Source organism: Scophthalmus maximus, chromosome 2 (genome assembly GCF_022379125.1).
Source record: "Scophthalmus maximus strain ysfricsl-2021 chromosome 2, ASM2237912v1, whole genome shotgun sequence".
NCBI classification, from domain to species: Eukaryota; Metazoa; Chordata; class Actinopteri; order Pleuronectiformes; family Scophthalmidae; genus Scophthalmus; species Scophthalmus maximus.
In genome coordinates this window covers 13,442,697-13,467,767 of record NC_061516.1, presented here as the reverse complement: position 1 = coordinate 13,467,767, position 25,071 = coordinate 13,442,697, and the positions used below count along the sequence as shown (strand labels likewise).

General features: G+C 42.2%; 1 protein-coding gene across 15 annotated transcripts in view; it reads right to left on the bottom strand.

Moving 5' to 3' along the window:
* Positions 1–25,071, bottom strand: part of msi2b (musashi RNA-binding protein 2b) — a 250,506-nt gene that overhangs the window by 159,323 nt on the left and 66,112 nt on the right. For all 15 annotated transcript variants that reach the window (XR_004790149.2, XM_035625461.2, XM_035625463.2 and 12 more), the window contains exon 6: positions 16,692–16,784. Coding sequence is in view for 14 of the 15 variants with exons in the window: in XM_035625461.2 (XP_035481354.1) it covers positions 16,692–16,784 (93 nt within the window). In the remaining variant the exon portion in view is untranslated. The remainder of the gene's footprint in view (positions 1–16,691; positions 16,785–25,071) is intronic.

Below are 25,071 nucleotides of genomic sequence, written 5' to 3'. Positions count from 1 at the left end.
CTTGAATTACCACTGGAAAAACTGATAGGAGCACACATTGATAATATATGCCTGATTGATCAACATTCTTCAGGATGATTAACCGGTCGCAGATGAATTTTTAACTCGCGGCGGCTAGTCTGTAGTCTAAGTGCATACTATAAGACTTGGGATTTGCTTTGCCAATTAGGGCAGGCTCAGACTGTTGAGGGTGGCACAAAGGTAACGCCAAGCTGTGGCCACCTCTCCCAGGAAGCCCTCCAATTACCACCCAGCGGTGCGCCGAGTCTGGTTGACTCATGAGAACACATGACACACACACACGAGGCAGCTCATACTGTGGATTTAAAGCCACTCTATCCGTCTTTCTGGCAGAGTCCCGTGTCTCTGCCTTTGTGACTTTTAATTTAATTTTTTTTTCTTCCCATCGTCTCTCTTTATCTCCCTTCCTCAGTTTGTTTCCTCCAAATTGAAAGTAATTCCAGAGATATCGACCAAGAGACATCGAGGTAAAGGAGAGGGTGTGTGTGTGTGTGTGTGTGTGTGTGTGTTTTTACTTCTTTTCCTTTTTACTGTATTGCCTTTCAACTCAGCATCTTCTTTGTATGAGAGTCAGCGGCGGCTGATGTGACCTAACCTTGCCGCCACATGGTGACTACGGTGCCAACCCTACTTGCATTCCTGCTGATGACATGCCGGCCATGACAGTCCATCAGCTTCCCTCCCTGGGAGGAGGCACTCCGGTGCTCTTTTGTTTTCTCTACTTAAATCTCCCCAAAGTCACTTTCAAGGTCTGCATTTAATAATCAGCAAGCAAGGAGATTCGCCACAGGTCAAGCTGGCTACTGTAGTAATATCGCCATCAGTGGCTAATTAGGTCACTTTTGCCCCAAAGCACATCGCCATTATCAACATTATCGAGCTGGAGCACAGACTATGATGGAGTGATGTCACTGTCTGGCGAATACTGTTAGTTAACTGCAGCAGAGATGTAATAAATGACTATATTTCAGAATGTTGTTCAGAATGATTATTTCATACGTAACTATAGGTTTTGTAGGAAATGTATTTAGTTGAATTGTGTGATTATTTCTTCAATTGACATTGAGGATATATTGTTAATTTATGTATTTGTCAAGTCGCATATATTTTTAAACTGAATGTGTCAGACTTGGGTTAGTATTGACCCAACCTCAGTACTGTACCTTCGTACTTGTGACCCCTGTGACTATGTATAAAATTACTCCACTGCACATACAATGAAGAATATTTTTCAGATGTCAGAGAGCTATCTGATTCTGCATATTGTCGGTGAGTACACAAAGTTATTGGGGGTAGCTGTTGCAGGTTTTGATTGGCCTCTACAGAATCCAATATCATGGGATGTGCATCACGCAGCTGAACATGGAAAGTCATGACAAAAACCTGCTCTCTGAGAAAATGTATTTTACACTGAATGGGGCCGTGACGATGGACACGCCACAATAAACCAATAGTGGGTTATTATAACTACTCCAGGGGACATAAAAAAACACTGCAATCTTAATAAATCATTGCGGTAAATGAGGATAAAACACAAAAAACATGCGACACTCATTAGAAATGTCATGATTTTTAATTACTTTTTACATTTGTCGTACTGCTGGGGTGTTTTGTGACGCTTCCAGCCACACTACTCAGCACTAGATGCAGTATGTTGCATTGATAAATGCTTAACCGACAGTGTATAAAGAAGTTCCCCAATTTACATTTAGGGACCATTAAACAAAATGGAAAAGACATCTTCTAACAAATCCCCAGATGGTTTTTGTTTGGAACCAATTCAGAGCCAGTCCTCGATAACAATCCCTACTACTGAGTCTGTCATTAGAGTTTATGTGAACATTTTTGTTTTCTTACCACGGTGAATCACTGTGACCAGAGTGCCTGGCGCACCACCTTCTCAAAGGTTAGCGGTGACAGCAGAAGCCGCGTCCAAAGCGCTCACCAGGACGTCCCTTAGCCAACAGGACCCGCGGCTCATGACGCTGTTGCACTGATAGAGCCTTGGCCCCGTTCGAACCTCGCAGAAGCAAGCGTGGCAGCCGTGCACAACGGAGAACAGATGTGGTATATGGTCGGGGTAATATAGCCTTAGTCGGCCTCTGCTGCACCTGATGATATGGAGCCAATAGAGGCATTTGTCAAATGCGATCAGGTGTGATGGAGCGGGGACAGAGAAGGAGGGAGGGAGAGTGGGGGACTGAACAGCTTGAACCCTGCCAAACTCTCCTCGGAGCATCAGCTGTGGGGGACAAAGACCACCCCTGCTCGAGGACAGATCTCTTCTGAAAGCATGAGTATCGCTCACAACAAATCCTAATCACAGAGGAGGGGACTTCAAAATGACAGCGCTCCACAATTCCCTGAGATTGTGTAAACTGTGGGTGATTTACTGTGCACACTCACCGCAAATGCACAATTTATTTTTTCCTAAAAAGCGGCATCAGATGTAAGAAACACTCAATTCTTCATTTCTGCGTGAACCGTGCCGCTATCTCCGTTCCGCTGCTCTTTTCAAAGCCTATAAAAAAAGGGTCTACAAGGTCAGGATAAAGGCCGCTCCAGTTCCCTGAGTGGGGCACTTGAATGGAAAGTCTGAATCTGATTTACAGTTTGGCCACATGTGCAAGCTGCCAATGACTGGGCAGACGACCAGCCTGAGTGGGAGAGTAGAGGAGTGTGTGAGTGAGGCTGCAGGTAGGAATGAATGCCAGCCCCTGTCTCAGGATCCAAACAGCTAACAGTTGTTGTTGTGTCTTTTTTTACCGACACAATTATACTAATAACACAGGGCGATAATAAATCCTAAATGTAACCGTGAGGAAATGAACTGTTAAGAGATCTAACCGTGTACATCAAACAACCTTTTGTTTGGCTCTGATAACCAAATCAGCCTCAACTGTCTGCTGCTACACTTCTGAAAAATCCATCCATAATGACGTGTTCATCTCCGTTATGTAAATGTAAGATTGCATCTCTTTCACATGTGTTTTATCCTCAAACCAGATGGCAATGTGGTAATTTACTTAAACGCTGCCTAATTAAAAGAGGAACACCATTGGTGGAAAATTTGCAATAAACCTTTTTTTTCTTCTTTTTTCCGGCTTTGCCAAAGCAAAACGTTAAACCAATGAATGGACATGTTTCTGATATACGTGCCATTTTGCTCATTTGAATCTGTTGCACCACAGGATGAAACTCGTGCTGTGAAAATACCATTTCCTCTCTAATAAAAGTTATTGTTTATATAAATTATTCTTTTTGGGTACTTATTGTCTGAAAGAAAAAAGAAAATGACCCAACAAAGAAGCAACAGATTGGAGTGGCAGAGAGGGTAACGAGCCATGAACTCGCATAAACTGGCTATATGAATTCACGCTAAAGATACGGATATTAAACATGTGCAAACAGTGCTAAGCCCTGCATTTAATATCCACGTCAACATGGCATCAGGTGCTCTATAAATGTGTTTGTGCAGTAGATCCTGACCAATCAATCATACAGTCAATATAACCCTATGAAAGATGTATCATATCAGCACATTTGACAAGCAACAAGCATAAAAAAAATGCTAAAAATCACAGAAATGCCAAAGGTAGGTTTGAGTTTAACCGGACACGGTGTCTCAACCTAATGTCCTTCAAATCCCTGTTCAATAAATTAATAAATAATACAAATGATGTATCAATATGATAAGATATTGTTATATGATCCTTCAAATATCAATTTATATCAAAATATTATCATATATGAATATCGGTATTAGTACAAAATCCAATATTGGTTGGGTTCTACTGTGTAGAGTGTGAATCGTGTCTGCAGACAGAGACAGTGCATTAAACTACATCCAAAGATTATGACAGTTTGGCATGTTCAGACAGGTCTCCACGAATGGCTTTTTTTTGTATGTGGCATATTCACAACTTACACTGGCACACAGCAAGGGGCACATCAGGGCAAGCAGGGCACACTGCAACATCTGGACTGTACAGCTCATCATCTTAAGCAATAAAAAGGCTATTACATGCATTAAAAGGGTAAACTATGGCAGTACAGACATTGGATTGAAGCACTAGAAAGCCACACAAACACACAGAGACATGTTCTGCAATTAATATTGAAAACTGCACGTCTCTTTTGGGATGTGTTTGCTCGGTTTGCCTTTAGTGCCTCTCAGTTAAAGCCGACACATTTCCATGTGTCTATTAAGATGTGCCATGGCTTCGGCTTGTCACTTCTATTCACCTTACGTTCACGCATTGAACGAGGTTTGAGCCAAAGTAGACACGGCACAAGCAGATGGTCAAAATGACAATTACGTCCCCCAAGTCTGTCTAGTCTACAAAAAAAACATACTTAATTCAAATGCGAGTACACACAATTTTAGCAGCTCCTATTTCTTGACAGGCTTCGTCGTTTTAGTTTTGTTTTTTTTCATCCTACAGGATGAAGAGGATTTAATGCAATGAACCCATCACTTCACCATGATACCACCTGTCCATTTAAAAAAATTCCAATGAAATCAAACTCCACGACACAGTTTGCTTGCTGAGGTTAAACGTAGCGCTTCCATCATCAGAGTGCGTGCGATCCCCGTCCCCGCCACCGCGAGATAAAAAGAGAGGCCGAGACAAAAAAAGGAAGTGACACTAATTCGGTCACACCGATTCAATGGAATACAATTTAATGCTGGGACAATACCCACAGCTGTCAGTGACAGGAAAACATTAACATATTCCTGGCTCATCATGCAAACACGTCCCAAAAACAGTTGCCTTGACCTCCACCACTAGAGGGAGAAATAAGCCGATTCACTTCAAAGCAGGTGCAGGTATGTAACATACATATATGGAGAGATGGTGGTAACATGAAAACTGTGATGAATGAGGTTTGTCAACAACCCTTATTTTCCCCAGACTTGTACTGACACACCCTTTCAGCCTACATAATTTCATTTGAGTTGGTGAGTCGCCTTTAAACAGGATGACTGCTCCTTGGTGGTTTTAACAATGTGTGTTCAGCTGAAGAGACTGATGCTGGGCTGGCAGCGGGCTTATCAAAAACAAGTTGAGGCAGCCCTCCAGGAGGCGAGATGGAGACGAGGATAAAATCCATGCTTCTGCTCAACTAACCATCAAACCTAATTACGTGTGGATAGGACTTATGGGCCACATGTCGGGTTCAAAGTTTCCTGATCAGGAAGTGGCTTGGGAGGGCGCTTTGGTGTGTGCGGGTGTAAGAGAGAGAGAGAAACAGAGAGAGAGCCTGGTCAATGTGTCCGTGACCAAAAGATTAGGCTGAGAGACGAGACTTGGTGGAAGGTCTTGGCCCGGTGCCATTAGTTCAATCAAGCAGGCTTATTTAGCTTTTAGACAATTCGACCAGAACCCTGAGATACCACTTCGCAAAATAAGCCGGAGATTATTCATGGCATGGTAGCGAAGATAGGGATCTGTTGTCACCCTCTAGCATCGCAAGCATTGTCCGCCCGCTCACTGCATAATTCCTCTCTAGGGCTGAGGAGTGAATGCACTGTTTAGAATGCGCGCGCGCGCACACACACACACACACACACACACACACACACACACACACACACACACACACACACACACACACACACACACACACACACACACACACACACACACACACACACACACACACACACACACACACACACACACACACACACACACACACACACACACACACACACACACATCCTGTACATTAAACTGAGTTTAAAGCACACCATAATGACTCCCACGCCATCATAAATGACCCTTACTTTAAAAAACTATTTAAAGGTGCATCACTCCGATGTTAACCATTAACTTCAACCCAAAGCAAGTCGCTAACTAGTTTGTGAAATACAGTAACCCTGTTATTTCCCCCATTTTCAATATAGCATAAATGATTCTGTCCCTGCCACATGTGGTTATCTTGTCTGCCGTGTTAGATAGCCAGCTGTAGTTTGTCGGTACAGTGGGTGACGTAGAAGATTAGATAGATAGAAGTCAGCATCAGGGCATATCTCCCAATTAGTTCTGCAGTCCTGCAGACGATGGGGCGGCGGTGGATTAAATATGTTGAGTGTTGACTTCATGCTACATTGTTACCTATTGTTCACCTATGTTATTATAAGATGCTTGGGACAGACATATTTAAAAAAACAACAACTAAAGCCTTTAGAATGAATGTCTGTGCTGATGGTGTAAGGAGATGAGCTTTGGTTACTTCACCTTCACCTCAAATGTAGATGAAATTCAATATAAATATTAGCATCAAATTTTTTAACATCTTAGTTAATTTGTATGATTGCATGATGAAAACATCCCTGTAAGTTGCCGACTCAAGTGAAATCTGACTTTTGTAAATATCAGAGTCAATATGCGTTTCTGTTAATACACTAAACACTAAAGAATTAGACATAAACAGCCAGAGGATGTTTGCTATCTTTGGTATTGGCAACATTTGTACGAAGGGCGTCTCTCAAGCAGGCGATTTTACAATCATGCTTGACTTTGAATTCTTAATTGTATTACATGATGTTAGAGCCTCTTTCTGTGCATGAGAATCAAATTAATATCTTCATTGGCCCTTTTAACTAAACACACATTCCAACAAGTGCATACGTGGACTCAATTTAAAGAAATGGTAAGCCCATAATCAGTGGTCAGTTTAAATCACAGTACTGTAAATGTTCTTTGTGGTGCTATGTAAACAGTGTGCATGTGCTTTCTATGGTCCCCCCTCTCTATGACGTACAATAGATGAGATGTCGTGTGTGTGCAGTGTGTGTGTGGGCATGACGATTTAACCTATTAATAGACACCCACTTTGAGTAAAATTTTTGCACTGACCTCCGTCCCAAACAGAGTCACGATGAGCTGCTCTGCATGAAGCCGTACGCGATAACACAACTCTTGTGTTTTGGAAAGCTACATGTCAGCGACTTTAATATTTTGTCCAGCAGTTCGAGGGATGGCCAAGTCAGTTATGGACTTCTGAATTTCAATATTGATTATCTTACTTTTCTCCTAGTGCCACCATGAGAGTGGTCAAGTTTTCACTCGTTCAATGAAACATTTCAACATCTCAACATCGTAGATTTGTACAAAATGGCGTCCATGGTTTTCAGATGATGAATTCCAATTAGGCTCTCTCAGCACTTAGGGAGTTACAGAGTTAGGGAAGGGTCGTAGTGTGGTTTATAAAAGAAAATCTGTTAAAAGATGTATTTGCATTTAACAACAAACCAATCTTTCCCCACGTGTTGACCAAAAGCCCTTTTGTTGACTGAACCTAACCAAAGACGTGACTGTGGATGTGACAGTCATGCTCTTAATACACCCATCATTACATGTCACACATGTAACGCTGCTATTAATAAATGCAATGCCTCATTCAAATATAATACTGCCTCTGAGCATAACCCAGCCAGTGATTATGTTTCCTGCAAAACATTCTTGCTGTTGCAGTTTGGTTGCATATAAATGTAATCAAATGGTGGTTATTTTAACAACATGAAGAAGTGAATGCTGCCAGCGTGGGCAAACATCCTTTAAAAAGCAAAAAATAAATAAAAATAAAGAATAAAACTATGTCAATGTTTCTATAAGAGCTGTATAAGATAATAGACAAGAATGGAAATGAACATCTGTATTGCATATTTTGCTGAAACAATATTTTTTTCTTAAAATGACTTGTTTGGCCTATTCAACCTGCTGCGGCTAAATATTACTGGGTGTAATAAGTCTATCGCCACCAGTGTTGGATTTTACAGTTTCAACGAGCAAATTCTAACAAGCGAATCCGAGATAGTCGATGACTTTAGGGCCTTAAATCTGGATAATCTTTAAAACTTTTAACATAGCTGGAAAAAAAACTAGACACACACACACACACACACACACACACACACACACACACACACACACACACACACACACACACACACACACACACACACACACACACACACACACACACACACACACACACACACACACACACACACACACACACACACACACACACACAAGCAGGGTTGAGCAGTAAGTGTTTCAGATAAGTGAAACCTTTGAGACTTCATTAGCCCTTCACTTCAAACCACAGAACATTGTGTACATTTCTATGGGGGAACATTTACCCAGTGATTTCAAGAAGGCTATGCGGTGTGTGTGGGAGGCACTCATGACATGAGCTGGAGCTGCCTGTGGACCTGGCCACACTGCAGTAGGTGGCTGAAGAAGAGGAGGCAGTGAGCTACTTGAAGTCATTTTTTCCACCAGCACTTTTAATGAAGTCACTTTGTTATATTTAAAAAAAAGAAAGAAGATGTACTGTCATCGTGGGATGATAATCAAACATGGCAAACACTCACGGCAAAGTTGAGGATATTAATAAATCTGATGTCTGCTGGATGGGAGGAAGGAAGCCGCTGTGTACAGTACATCTCTTTCATGCTTATACCGACTGTGAACTGGCAGTCAGGAGAAAAGCTCTCGGTTTCTCACTTTTCTTTTCTAAGTGTATGGATTTTTTTTTTTCCAGCGAGATCCACCGCTGGAGATGGCAAACACTGTCACAATGTTCCATCTACTGGCACGTTAAACTGTTTTTCTTTTCAGTTTACTGTATACCTTGAAAATGTGAATAAAGCATCAGAGTTGCATCTAAACCTCAAGCGTTCCTTTTGTCGGCACCTCGCGGGTTCAGCATTCCGGATGAATCCAGACAGAAGGCTGCAGAAATACCTTCCGCGAATGTCTCAAGAACTATAAAGCTGTGTGTGTGTGTGTGTGTGTGTGTGTGTGTGTGTGTGTTTGCATATTCGCTCAGATGTACGGTGTGCTTTGTGCATCGTCATCATTCGAGCTGCACTGGCTGGTGTCAGCTGCCTGTCCTCCAGGTGGTGCCGAGTCATGTTTCATGATCACTGGATTCCGGGAGCTCTACAGTCGGGAGGATGTGGAGAACTGACAACCCTCCGTTAAAAAAAAAAAGAAAGGAAAATGTCTGATGAGGATGAAAAGGGTTGTTTGGGCTGAAAAGCCATTCCGCATCCTCTTAAAAAGGCCTATCAGGTGAAAGCTGAAATTTGACACGATCATTTTGTTTCTCATTTGGCTGTGGCGGGCAAAAAACAGAGGGTCTGTCACTCAGAGGCCGGCGTTGTCTTCTGTGGACCTCAACTCAAATGCGCTCGTCTCTACACTTGTCTGGAAACATGCACTTGAGTCATAGCAGGGAAATTGCTATCTAAATCGCTATTTATCGCTCTCTATATATAAATGTGTGTATCCAACAATAGTGTACCAACTAACACAATATTTACACCACGTCTATATTTAAATATATATATATATAAATGAACCATCTTCCTCATTTGAGCCAAACAACCTCACAGAACTATTTGACACGACTGTTTTCTCAAAGCAATCCATCCGGATCCCTCAAGCGTTAGTGTGCAACCGGGCTCCCACCCTCAAAGCGCTTTATATTCTATGTCAATCTCTAGAACACACATACAGGATATATCAATACATTTTTCCCCCCCTATCCATCTGGGAAATAAAACTGTCCTTTGAATCTTGGAAGCGTTCTCCCACATGGAACTCCCCGAGGGGCAGGCAGCGGTCTGCAGGGCTGAGGTGGAGGCGTCCACCTCCACACCAATCTGATGGTGAGACTGCCGCAAATTACTCATGACACTTCCTCTGATGACATTTTTCAACTGCCTCCCTGTTGAATGGCATCTCCCCCGCCGCACCCCCAACCCCCAATACCATCCATCCACCAACACCCTGCCCCAACACACACATTAATTCCCCCCTTTATTCGTGTCACAATAGCACGGCAGAGATTGCTGCCTCCTGCCTTCACCTGATTGACCCCTTTGAGCAGGTGCTGGATCCGATCCAATCACAGTCAATCTTCTTTAAACATTTCATTCTTTAAGCAGAACAGGGGCTTCAAAATTCCATCATTCAATGACCCGATCAGTCGCCGATAACACAATCAAGCCAATCCCGGCTTATCCCGGGGGAGCCATTTCAGAAAGGGGACAGCTGGGAGATGAGACGACAGACTTACAGAAGGGTGTCAATCTCCCCTGAGCCAACGCTCTCTTTGTGAGCCGCCTTACGCCGCGTGGCACCTAGTCGTCGTCGGAGCCCGTCAGATAGGTTTTTCGAAGGATCAGCAATAGTCAAAGATCAATTGGATTCTTTTTGTTCAAGGTCTAATCCGTTAGGTAAAAATGCAGCGGAGACACGTGCATGTACACTCGCGTTGTTCTTTCATGGAAAGACAGACGAAAAAGAAATGATGTGAATACTATAGCTCAATTCTTCAGCGGCCATTTAAAAGGTACTCTATTGGAAATGTTGCTGGGCCACTGGGCAAATAAAGGTCATGAAATAGTTTGTCTAACTGCCCCCCCTCCCCGCAGCACCGCGGCCGTATCCACATTCATAGCCAATTCATTTATATTGCTCTGCCCTTCTCACGGCTGGTCCCAGTCACTAACTACAAGTGACTGCAATGAGATTGAAGCCTCTGGCTAAAATCTGCACTGTAAGGCACATGCTCCATCAGCGCGGCCCTGATCACTCCTTATAATCACTGGAACCAGACTATATCCTCCACTGATTGGGCGCGTCGCGGCAGAGAGGAAACAATCACAGAATGTCAGCAGATGACGGACACCGAGACGTTGGAGTAGTGGTGGTCACCGCGAGCTGCGATGTAAATGGCATGCAAATGTGCACCTGCACTAGAGGAGGGAGTGGAATTGAAGGACTGTAGCCTTTTGATTAGGTTCTTTTCGCTTATGTAAAGTTTGTTTTTTTCCCCTTCCCCTGCATTAATCATCCACGTTTGCCATTTCAGCGATGTGAACACGAGTTTCGCTGTCCTCAAAGCTCCAAAGTGCACTTAATGTCCAACTTCACAGATTGCAGCCAAAGCCCAGAGTGTGTGTTATCACAGAGGGTAAAAGATCCATTCTGCAATCGAACTTCAACATATCAAAAAACAACTAAAATTAAAAAAAGCGAAATCACGGATTGTTGGCAATTTTTAATATCTGTAGTTGTTCAGAAGAAAATTCACTAAACAATACTACAAGTATATCTGGTGGAAGTCCATGTTACAAAAGAAAATTTGTTAACTTTAGCACAATGCAAAATAGGGGCGTTGAAATGACCGTTTCTACGATGCACGGCAATGCGGACGTGGACGATGCTGCATCGATGCAGTGACGGACCATAATCGATTATAGACTACTGCCGTTACTTGTCGATTTTCCGAGCGCGGCTGGACAATAAAGTTTTAGAATTCAAAATGACTTCCTGGTAGTAGTAACTATGATGTGCAGTAACATCGAAAATGGAGGATGCATCGTGATAGACAGGATAATCGTAATCGAATCAAACTGTGAGCCCAGTGAAGATTCACACCCCTAATGCAAAAGGTATAATTCTGAGTAAAACTACAATATTATTTCTTCATTTAAATACCTGAAAACCACCTATGCTGTTAAGTGATTCTAAAGCAATACAAGTTTTGTAAAAATCTGTGATTTTTCCTCACAGTCCGCTAGCTGTCGGTTCTGTGTGTGTGCCGGAAAACAATCTGGGTTTTCGGCTCAGCCCTGGCTCTGTATTTCGAAAACGAGAAAATGGTGCGCACCGCACCACACAACACTGCAAGTGCATTTTGTAAACATTGCTCGACCACACCGTTAGAGACGTGCTGGCCGGTGGTGGCGCTGCAACGCCGCCGATTTGGCCCAGTGGTTTGCGCGTCGGTCTCAAAAGGGGTCCGAGGTCCCGGCTTCGCGGCCCAGTCGGTGCAGTGAAATCATAACATCAACAAAGAGAGAGACAACCTCTCCCCAAAATCGCTTACCGCCCCTTTAAGGGCCAATACTTGGTCAAGTATGCAAAATTAATTCATACACTCTTTAAAGACGGTCACACAGAGTTATTTTTCTGCCATTTATGAAATCTAAGGGCACGCAAAATGTCAGCCGTGGTATTAGGTTACCGGAGGCCCAGAACAAATTTCCTGCACTAACAAAGGAATCCTTTTTTTCTCCTGCTTTTATGATTTCATTTCTTCCCCTCATCTGCTTCCTCTCAGTGAAAGCATGGGAGAAGTATGCCGACGCTTCCCTGCCCAGAGGTGAAACACTACAGAGACGCACGCAGCTGCTGTAGGCTCGGACAGGACACTCATTACTCATCCTTCCAGTGTCCTCCAACAGGTGTCATCACTCTTACAGTCACATTTTCTTTTCTTTTTTTTTTTACTATAAGACACCTCTCTCATCTTAGGACTCAGTGATGAACTTTCAATCTCTACCTATATCCCTCCTTAGCCAAGGAGCAGTGAAATGGTTAAGCTCCTCCTGCTCCTTCTCCCCCCATCATCCTCCTCCTCCCATTCAGCTCCACCTCCAGGATCTGGCTCTGGACCAGTGGAGCATGAGAACCGGGACAGTGTGGACATAAAGGGACGATTGTGGCAGTCCAGCGACATGGGAGCAAGTGGCTCTGATGAAACTTAAAGTCAGCTTAAAGCTTGCACAGCAAAGCCCAGCCAGTGGGAAGGGACTGCGGGGACAGAGTCGGTGTGCAGGAGATGCTTCAGCTTAGCCAAATAAAGGCACTATGAGACGCGCTCAAAGCTGATTACAATAAACCAATGAGGAAGCATTAGCCACCCAAGCTAATTATGCCTTTAATTGCAGGGTTAGCTGCTCTCATGCCTTGGCAGGGCTCTGCTGGTTCGTCACATCCGAATTTGAAAAAAGGTGTTATCACACGTCCTCCCATCTTTAATCAAGTCCGCTGCCTCAGTGGAACATTTTGTGGTGGTAGGTGTTTTGTTCTCAGGTGTTTGATTTATTGGAAAGTGAGAGGGCAACACATCCCATATTTCCACGAAGCACAGGTGCAGCCTGATGGAAGGACGTCCCTTCGCCTCAAGTGAAATGTCTGTTATTTAAGTCTCTGAACTGAACGCAGATTTGTTCAGCAGAACTTAATCTCACTGAATCTGCTGCTCTTTAGCAACCCCTGACCTTTTGCCAAGCACGGTGTCGGAAGAAGTCAAAGCATATACACAATGCTGCAACGTGATTCAATTAATCAATAAGTCAAACAACAGAGGAAATGGATCCGCAGCTATTTTGATTATTAAACAACATTAATTCAGAGGCACAAATGTCAAATATTTGTGTTTTCTATAGATTTTCAAACGTGAGGATTTGATGCTTTCTCTGTCGAACGTGATAGTAAACTCAATATCTTTGGATTTTTGGACTGTTGCTCTGACAAAACAAGATATTTGCAAACTGTCTGTGGTAAATTCTAACCGGCATTTGTCCCTACTTACTGTTACAGACCAAATAATGAGTCAATGAATGGAAATAGTAATTAACAGAATAATACTCAGATAAAAACATAATTAGTTGAAGACATACAAAATTAAAAAAGGAAATAAGCATTAAATAATATAAATATGCATTATAAATAATATGAAATATAAAATAACACAAACTCATATATATATAAAATATTTTCAGTGTGATCACCTGCTATTTCTGCTTGTGATGCCAACCACAGACAAAGGTAACAGCAAGGATGTAAATGCATTAAGATGCTTATAAATGACATAATGCCGTTATAAGTGCATATTGCAAACCATGACATTATGAGACAGTGTGTCAACCGGTGCGGCCCAAATCATATGGGGAAAATAAATCGTGACGGTGATCTCTGTGAGCCAGCATTGTCTTTGCAATTTTGAGGTGTGCACATAATAGCACAAACAGCACACTGATTAATTTGACTTTACTGCAAGACAGAAATAGCAGCAGCCTCCAGTGAAGAGTCCTTGAATACAAAGGGAGGCCAGGCAGTGCTGATAAGATTGTCTCATCTGGCTTGCAGGGCTTAGGTGCAGTGTGCTGCCCTGGTTAAAAAAAAGGGAGGCAGGATGTGGCTACTATTACGCAGGTAATAGGATCCAGCTGAGTTGCATTACAATCGGTCAAACACAACCACGCTTCAGTTTCATTCAAATGACTATTACAATCATTTAAAATGCACACCTTGTGCATGTACCAGATGCACACACATACACACAAAAAGAGGGATGGGGGAGGATGGGGGTGCTCCGACTCTGGGGCAGCTCCTCTCAAGTTGCGCCAAGCTCAGGCATGTGCTCTCCTTCCTAATGGTGACGGCCGGGAGAGTGGCAGTGAGACTGATGTGCATGAGAGCTGTCAGCCTCTCCCCATAACAAATGCCACCTCTCCCCCCTGACAGAATGGAGACAGAAGGGAGGGGCTGAGGCGAGAGGGGGCCATGGAGAGCGAGGGAGAGGAGGTGTGGAGGTTACAGACAGAACCTGTGACCCAATTGTGGCCACACCAGCTGTTTCCCCTCCACTGCCTCCCAACCACCGCCATCTCTGCAGACCACATCCTGCTAATTGGCCTATGCCGCCTCACACAAACACGCACACACACACTTGCTAGAATATATCAGTGAAATGGCTTGTTCCAAGTGAGGAGGAACATTTGCTGGTGCTTTAAGCTGTAGTTGTGCGATGATTGATAAGTGCTTCAAAACACACTTCCCCGGAAATGTAAATGGCTCGCTGCCCTGCCACCACGCTGGCTGACGTGCTCCCCCCCCCTCCATGACATGCACATGGGCAAGACGGACGAACAGACAGACTGACTGACGAACTGATGACTGACACACTTACTGCAACCGAGATTCTACAGGAGGGGAAACTCAATTAATTGGTTTTTCCCTTCTGTGGATAAGTCCTCAAGAGTGGTGTGTGTGTGGCGATAATGGTAGGTTGCAGTGACAGGCAGGTTATTTAATAAATCCTGGAATGTGTAAGGCAGAAAGGAAGGACACGCACGGAACCATACCCCTTTTTTGCTCTCCCATCTGGTCTTCCACAGCCCATAATATCTACTTTGATTTCTCTTTTGCTGAAGACACTCAAAACGGCTCACATGCACACACACACACACACACACACACACACACACACACACACGCGCCCCTAATCATGCACCCACATAAATACACTTAATCGCTGACACACTCATGGCAAGAGCAGTATGGCAGACACATCCAAGCATGCACAAGTAGGCTATAAAAGCACGCGGAGAAACATGCACGAAATCTCGCTCAATCAGTCTGATTTGTTGGTTTCCTCCTAAGCGTTTGAGGATTCCTCGAGGAGGGGGGAAAAAAACTTTGTATAATCAAGTCAATTATGTCATTCAATCAAGTCGAAAATCATTTCAAGGCCCTTCCTCAGGTCACATGATTGCGGCGTCGTGCTGAATATTCGCTCGCTGCGTTCTATTGTGCAAATAAGGCATCTTTATTTGGAGCGACATGACCGGGGCCATTGTGTTGTCGTCAATGTGCCACTTTCACAGAAAAAGAGCAACAAACAAAGTCCTTCACCTTGTACACATTGTCAAATGAAAAAAACACACAAAAAAACACTAGATACTATAGGGGGAAAGGTGGTCGCATATTGCCAGATTATATTAATTCATAACGGCTCTTTTGTCCCCTTCAGGACATGGTGCATTATGTGCCCATGAAAAATCCATCCTCAGTGAAATTGTTTAAACTCAAGGTCAGGTGCTGATGTTAGAGGAACTGCATCAGCTAAAGGTGACCTTGACTGATGCCGAATATGACATGAGGGAAATGGATCTCCGCTCAGTGTGGGGAAATTATCTGTGAAATGCTGCCACTGTATCAAAGCCTGTTTGCGTGTGCACACGCCCGCTCGTGTGTGTGTGTGTGTGTGTGTGTGTGTGTGTGTGTGTGTGTGTGTGTGTGTGCGCATGTCATTGTATAACAGAGTGTGCATATATGCCTCACTCAGCAGGGGGTACTGGTCATGAGAACAGCATGCAGAAACTGCCTCGGCAGACAGAAAGAAGAAATAAAAAAAACAGCTGAATATGAATGAAGTGGGTGGGTGTTTCTTCCGAATACACTGGAATAATGTTGTCACAATATCAGAGCCCAAACTTCGATTCAATTACCAATGAGTTGATTTTAATTTCATGCCACCATTAATAAGAAAAGACATTTATATTTTTTTGTTTTTTTGTCTTGTTTGCTCTGTAAGCAGAATGCATGTTGTTGACCCTGCATGGTGGGCTGTGTGTGTGTGTGTGTGTGAAGCTACTGCCATTTCTCCTGTTGTTTTCTTTCTTGTCGGCGTCGAAATGTATTTGTCTTACTGTCAGGAAAGGAGCCAAAGTGGAGCTGGCTGGCTTCTTTTAGGGCTGAAATTAGTGTTGGCTTACTGCTGGAGAGCTGGCCGTGTGGTCTGCGCCGCAGTGGAACTGCTGGGTGCTCTACACTGCTTGTGAAGTTCAAACTTGAATTAACCAAATTATCAAATTTGGGGGGGGGGGGGGGGGGGGGGGGGGGGGGGGGGGGGGGGCGTTGTAGTGATGATGATAAGATACGAATCTGATTGGTTAAGATGAATCGAACATCCAGCATTAAAGCAGGCAAAGGAATCAAAATAAATTCTGGTTATTGGGACAACACTATGCATCGTAGTAATAATAATGAAAAAGGAATTAGTCTTACCTTTCCAAACTGTTCAAAATACTGCTTCACATCTTCCACTACTGTATTGGCTGACAAGCCGCCCACGAATATTTTCTTTGTTCTTGTGACCATCTGTAAAGAAAAGGGCAAGAGATGAAGATCAGTGACAAACCCTTCAAATACCTTTCGAAACACCTTGAATGAGACTTTAAACACAGTGAGCAGCACCTGTGATCGGGAGGAAGTAAAGGAGTGGGGACTAAACCCCGACTGATATGGATTGTTTTGATGCAGATTTTAGAGAGTAAAAATGCTCCAATATATCAGCCAAAATATACATTTAAAAGAAATTGGCAAGGATTCCTTAGAAGTCACTATCAAACCCCTTATGACAAAAAACTGTAATTGAGGCTTGATATTTTACAGTTTTATCCCTGAACTGTATTATAAAAAACTAAACTAAAGGAAAACACAAACACATAGAACTTGAATTAAGATAAATATGTATCTTTCCTGCATTGTTTATTCTGTACACAAAAGTTGATATATCCGTCGGGCTCTAGTGAGGACACATTGTTGCTCGTCGGGAATGAAGATTATCGTACAAGAGATACTCAAAAACACTTTGGTCATACAGTGTTAGTGACAAAATGTCTTCTTCACTCTCGTCTGTTCTGTTAAATTTCCTTCACTGTGACATTTCAAATGAAAGCAGGCTGTCAAAACAACCAAAAATAACACATGTATTGTAATGATAATAATTTATGGACAGAGAACAATTAATGAGTGATGTAAGATGGAATGAGAGCCTGCATTAAAGCCTCATTTAGTTTCAAACAATAATATTAAGGATTATTACCCACGGCATCGAAAAAAGGGCATGAGCATCTGCTGCAGAGAGCACATGCTAAATATAGAAGGACCATTCCTCAGCCAACTACAGTAAGAACTCAACACTAGTGTGACTCGTCAGATCTGTGTGGGACTAGTTCTGCTTTTGCATACTGTATGTTGCACCTATTAGAATAATTAAGCTGATGAAATAGTTTAAATCCATCAACATTTAACAACCGGTCCAGTCTCATCATGAAGATCTGGTGTTGTTAGTGTTTAGGCCTGATCTCTGCAGTGAGAGGCTGTGGATTGGAAGACTTCCGCCGTGGCAAGTTGGTCTACGGTAAATTATTTTAGCATATTAACTGTGTGGTATGTGGTTGACGGAGAAGAGTACTGTAGGTTGTTGTGGGGGAAAAAAACACCCCCCCCATACTTATTACCTGTCTCGTATAAAGAACCAAACCTATGCCAGAGCTTGGGGAATTTAATGAGATGATGTGCTATATAATGATTTGAGATGCACTGCTCTGTAATCTTACAGCAAATAAATAAACAGAGGCAAAATCGCGCCGGAGGAAGTCCCAGCTCTGATCTCCCTTTGGTCGCCAGAATGAAACAAAAAAAAAATAAATGATGGGCGCAGGAGGAACTATCTCTGGAGACGCACAGCCTACAATCACGAGGGTTCAAAAAGAGTCGGGGCTTGATCAAAACGCTGACTGAAACACTTTGGATCTCAATACGGAGAAAGAAGGAGCAACATTCGGCTCGAGCTGAAGTAACCATCTGTCAGGTGCTTTCCAGGTGCACACAGTCTCACAGGCACATAGGCCGCACATATGCACACAGCCTCCCACACAAGGGCCCTCTCTAATTCCAATCAGCTATTCATTTTTATTTTCTTTATTTTTCTTCTGTGATTTTCACATCTTTTTTTTAAGTCATATTATATTGTGTGACACAAAGTTCAAAAAAGCTTTAAAAAATTAACTCAAATGTGCTTTTATGAAATGCAATGTATGCAAAATGCCAAACCCGAGGATTTCAAACGGAAGCTCACAAACCAACGGGTGGTCACGGTGGGTTGCCGCATGGTAGTAATTAGCAATGGCATATGCCATTCATATCAACAGGCTTGATTATCGCAGTCAAACAATATACAGTTAGTGCAAGCGTCCTGACAAATAATACACAAATATACCACAGAAGAATAAAGACTAAAAATGATCGAAAAGTGTAAATCATCAGTTTTTACATATGTAATTTGACAACCTAAAATCCCAGAGTGTAATTTTCTGGCAGCATCTGGTGGTAAAAGTTGCAAACCTCAATCAACTGAGCTCCTGACAGGGGACACTTAATGGTGGCGCACCGCGGATAACATTTCCGGTTTCCAGGCGGCGCTGAAAATCCAACGCAAATTGCGACGTATTCTGGACCACTTTGTGCAACAACTGTATTCAACACGACGTAGCAAACATGGCGACTCACACGGAGGTCGTGTCCACCTCGTGTTACTATATTTAACTCATTCAAAGTTGACGAAAAAACATCTGGTTCTTTGTTGCAGGTGATTATACATATATGAACACATGGTTATGGACATTATATAATTCAATTTCTTTGAATAAGTTCTTCTGAATATCACACAGCGTCGTTTTTTAAAAAATATGATGAAAAATGTAAAATATTACAGCACCCAAATGACCTCTTTATCAACCCGTCAACGGCGCCTTTAAATCAATGGCCAGATACACGTCACAATATTAACACGTTACACTGGTGAAATACTAGTGTGGCATATTCACATGCTGATGTCAGCATGCTGAAACTCTGACAGAGTTGTGTCATTTCACATGTTAACGCTAGACCGGGAGCTCACACAACATGCAGTGACCACTGTAAGTGACGAACACCTGAGAGCATGGCTGATGAAGCCCGGCACCTGAGGCCGAGCCTGACCAGCCAAGTACGAGGCGTCCCCAAAACGGTCAGCATATAGAAAAATGAACTGCGGTCTTTCCTCCGGTGCCGCCCTCGGGCGGAACAATTTCTGCCGCCCCAACTGTTGTTAGGGATTCTAAAAATAGCAAAGTTGTCTCATCCATCCACCAAATTTAATTTCCTGCCGCGTAATGAGCAGCACAGGTTCACAGGGAAGCCTGTGGCGGTGGGGTTATTCTTCCTACTCCGCAATGGACATGCGAAATATTCAACTGGCCGCTTTTGGGTTAAGACTCAGCAGCTGCACCATCCTCCAGCCCCACCTCTTGCTCCTCCTCCTCCTCCTCCATCTCCTCCTCCTCCCAACATCATGCCTCAGGGGTTATCAGGCTTGGATGCTGCCTCCGGCAACCCCAAGCCAGACAACTGCTGATAAACTGGCTTTGCAAGTATTTATCAACATCACTTTTATCATTGCCAATCTAGGAAAAAAAAAATAAAAATATATATATATATATATGTTCATCTCTGCCTGCCTCTCTCGACAGCGGTTGTTTACCCCGCCTCCCTTCTGGGCCACCCACTCCCCACTCATTCTTCAGCCTTGTTCCATCAGGCTGCAACGAGTCAAGTTTTCAGCCGTGTCTTAATACTTTGACATGTCTGCCCAATAGCTAATGGGATTGCTTGAGTGCCGGTAAAACACAATTACCTTCTCCATTGTGCTCTCGCTCTGCGGCTGCACCATTTGGTGTTGCCATTGTTTAAGATACTATAGGAGCAAAATGCCGTTAATGTTTCCATTATCTTTTGGGGGGTATTTCATGCATTTTATGTAACGCAAAATTATGTTCTTTTTTTAAATTGTTTTTAAAGACTGCTTAAAGAACTGTCATTTTTTCTCCCCCAAGAGCAACAACACCAAGCCGATTGGATGAAATGACTCTAGAATTACATTTGAATTTAACAGAGATCATTTTACATCATAACAAATACGTTTTTCTTTCTAAGCAAATTACCCACTGGGGAATGAAAATTCCCCACGCTGCACTTATGGCGACATTAGTTCTGATCATCTTGATCCTGCTGCAGTATTTTTAAAAAGTCATTTTTGACAACATGTCAGTTCAAAGTGACAGATTGAAAAATGGGACCACTCTTCAACCCAGTTTCTCCCTTAACCCAATTTTTCAAATATCCAGTTATTTCTGCACATCCCAGAGAGACAGTGCGGAGACTTAAGGGTGTGCACGGGGGAGTGCGCGCGTGCTCACACACACCATTGCGTTTCTAACTTCTTGAGTGCATCAGGCTGGAGTGTGAAGGGCTGCAACAATTACTGCCCTATAGTGCATTTCCATGGTAATAGGAGCTGTGCTGTACACGCATAAAGGGAAATGTAGGACGCTTCTACACCTGTTCAAGGTTTTTAACAAAGAAAAAAAATGGAAGAAAATGACAAACCGTACACTCTTAATTGAAGCAATACCTTTTTTTTCTGAGGTCATCAGGACAAAACTGTCAGAACCCGTCTGATAGTGCTTTTCTAAATCATTTTTTACATTCCCAAAAGTAAGGGATTTTTAAAACAGCCTTCATTTCACCTGCACCGTCTTGATTGTAATAAAGGCACAACTCAAACTGACAACCTCCCTTCTTTTTCACAACTCATACTCTGCATTAACGTTAGAACTTTCGGTGCATCACATTCGTGTTTGTTTGCAAATTCAACATTCGGGCCCAAAATAGCGTTTCCCTCAATATCCAACGCTGTTGCATGGTCTACATTGCCGAGTGGGTGCTCATATTTGAATGCTGCATGAAAAATGTAAGCTATTGTCAGTCCACATGAAAAAAACGACGACATAACACCTGATTCAGGTCATGTAAATACTGTCCAGGGAGTACTTGAAACTGACTGCTTTGTCCATACACCTCCACAACAACATCCAACTCCTACCCTGCAGCGCACACACACACTCACACACGCACACGCAGTGAGACACTCTTAACAGTTGAGCAGCCAGGAAGGACGAGGAGGCTGGCGTAGTGAAAGCACAAACTTGACAACTGGTTAATCTATGGAGCTATTTAAATTATTCATATCCCTCACAAAATATCATATAAATATTTATATTGCATAAATACGTCGGCCTCTGTTCTTTTCATCAGTTGTAAGAAAGTAAGATTTACTCTGACCTTACAACATGCCGTGCTTTGTTGTTGTCGTTGTTGTTTTTTGAGTGCGGTAAATGGACCTGAGGACGGCGAAAGGCTGACGATGGTGCAGTTTGATGCCGGAATCTAAAGTTCATGCTGAACATATATGTTGTTTTTGCGCTGGAAGAATCTGCCTAATCAATTTAAGTAACTCCAGACACAACCGAGTCAGCCATACTAGTGAAAAGTGTTGGACACATCGTTTGTAGGGCTGCAGTGTCCCACGGTCAGGTGAGTCGATATGCTGTTGTTCAACCAATCGTCAATGCCGTGATGCATTCATATGGAGAAAAGTACAACATCAAACATCTTTGTAAAAAGTCATTTTCACAATTATGGACTTGTCTGACCTTATAGAGACTCTTAGGTTCTAATTATTAAATGTTTACTGAAGGTTTATGCAGGGTCAGTTCAAAACTAACTGACACCAAGGTGTGGCAACATAATGTTAAAACTTACAAAAAAAATGTGTATGAATGTGACAGAAAAAGTGTGGTAAACAGAAGCACTGTACGAAGGTGTGTGAATGGCTGATTGTGACTTCTCCTGTAAAGCGCTTGAGTGGTCAATCAGACTAGAAAATCACTATATAATAATAGTCCATTTATAGTCCATTTAATTTTCTTTGTCCACGACTAATTGATTGTTTGAGGAGCAGAATAGTCCCTGAATAGTTTGACCTGTTATGGAAATGATCCACGCACAAGTGACGCTCACCTTTTTGTCATCCATAAATGGGAATTCTTAAGCTTCCAATCAAGTTTAGGGGTGATGTTTTTAGGCATACTTGGCAACAGAGAGACAAAAGTGTCCAACATTGCGTGCAAAAAAATGCACATTAAAACTAAATCTAGCAAATTGTCAAATATATCCCATATGTGAGAATGCAACTGTCATGGAAAATTTCCTGTTATGTGCTGCATGTGTTAAAAGGGCATCTCCAAACAACGGGCCTCATGCAAGAACCGTTCCTATGAACAGATCTGAAGTGGTGCGTATGAGTCACTTAGAAAAAACTCTCATATTTTGAGTTTCCTTTCAGTTACAAACACAATAGAGTGGTCCAGACCTGTGGTGAGAGTCACATTAATGCTGCTGTTACTCATATCAAGCTTTCCTCTAATGGATAGTATATTTTCTTACTTTGAAGTAAAGCCCAACCGATATGGATTTTTTGGGGGGGAGATGCCGATCGCGATATTAGGCAGCACAAGATTTCCGATCTGGTACTGATACATCATCCACATAGTTATTAAAACATGTTTTTATATATATATATATATTTTATTTTTATTTATATATATATATTTTATTTTTTTTAAATCCGTTTGCTGAATCTGAGGTGGCATGTTTTGTTCAAAGTCACCATACAAAGAAATGTAAGACAATTCTAGGATAAGAATAAGAAAATCTTTTTACATGAGGCCAAATTTTCAATCAGGTCTGTTCAGTTCATATGACTTCTTTTCCTCACTCAACTGTAAACAATGCACCTCATTGCAAATCGTCATACTATATTGTGTAATATTGTGCTCTGTGTTCAAGCGCATGCTATGAAATAAGCGGCTGCTCTGAGTGTTGGGGAAGTTGAAAGAAATACAAGCCTGTAGCCTACATTGTATTGCATATGATATTTTGCTATAAAAATGTTAGGACTTCTACCTGTGGCAACAAACTCGGCAAATTAAATTCAAATGGCTTATGTGTTGCAACCCCCCCCCAAAAAAAATAAAAAAAATAAAAATCTATTAGTGTTTTGAACATTAATAAAGAACAGAGACAAGCCAAGAAAGTCATTAACTCTCCAAGTAGGATCTATCCCATAATTTCATCACATGCAGATAGTGTGAGGAGAAGCAGGCAGATTGGAAGAAAGAAATATGTAACATATTTATGCAAACACTTGCGATTTTACACGCGTGCTCCAGCTCTGATGCTCTGAGTACGTTCTTTTCTTTTAAATTCACGGCCGTGGTTGATAATGACAAGTCATCTCTCAGTTTTACTGGGGGGGTTGTAATCGGACACCGTTTGTGTTGAGAGGAGGGGAGGAGGAAAACGTTCATTCTCAGATTTCTGAGCAATGTCTTCACCTTTCTGTCCCTTTTTTTTCCTCACGTGAAACTATGATGTCCTTCAAGTAGACTCCTACCCACTAATGTGGGTGAAGTTTGTTTGAACATTGTGTAACCTTATATTAATCTTTATTATTCAAATTTTTTAAAAAATTATGTTGTACACTGCTGCAAAACTCTGCGTCTCCACAACTATAACTACAGGTGTAAATGAGCACAGCTGCGGTTTGCATTAATTGCTACAAAATGTGTTCTGATACCGGACTGCTTCAAATCACAAAAATGTATTCTGCTGATTAGCTTGTAATATTGATTGACAAGAAGACAATTTTGGAACCAAAAGTGTTTGTGATTCCACTAGAAACGAGGACGCGTGTAGGGAACTATTGGTTGACTCCGGCTGATGGCATCACCTCAACAAAAGCGAACAAGTTAAAATCAATGTGGGAGATTTATGGCACAAATTTTAAACTCATAAAAACCTTAATAAAAAGCTATCGCCGGCTGCTTCAATCATAACACCCTGCGGTGGAGCTGCTGTGAGCCATTAATAAGTCCAGGAAAACCACATATTCAAGCAGATTATGTGGGGGAGAACAGCAATAAGTGCATTGTACATGTTCCTAAATTAGGGGTGTCTAGTAATCCCAAGAAGGGATGGAACAAATGCATTGGCATGACTATATATATATATGTATGCATCTCTGCCCTCCTTGTGTTGTGGTGCTGAATAGAGAGCTCCAGTAATGAAACATTGTAATATATTTTGGAATTTCTTTTCCTCTGTCCATCTCTATATCATATCCTGTGTGTAATAAAACAGTGCTTCAGAAAACCGGATTTCTCCCTTCCTATTTTTTGCACTCCTCTTGTTAACAAGAGAACAAATACTAGTGTGGCCATAAATGCAAAGTTTCCGACTGAGAACTTAGATGGGCCCGATCTGTGTTCACAGTCAAAAGATTTTGCATAAGTTAGAAGCTTCGTCAAAAGTAAACCGTGGACATGTGGGTGCTGGGTGACGGCAAGTTTGTTCCAGTTCGTGCTCGGGTGTCTGGTTTTTGGATGTCAACAACTGAAAGAAAGGTAAATAAAAACATACTTAAATAAAAAAACTGCTATAAACACTATTACATTCATTTAGGTTGACGTCTTATTGAGACTAGTAAAACAATACGAGGAGTAATTTCAAAAACAGAGTCCCAATGGACCGTTTATAACTTTTCATAACAACCACGACCACTAAAATGTCATTCATCGCTGGGTGACTTGAATTCAACATTATTAAAGGTCACGAATTTATAAGAAAAAAGGAAAAAAGAAAACCAAAGGTATCAAGCAAG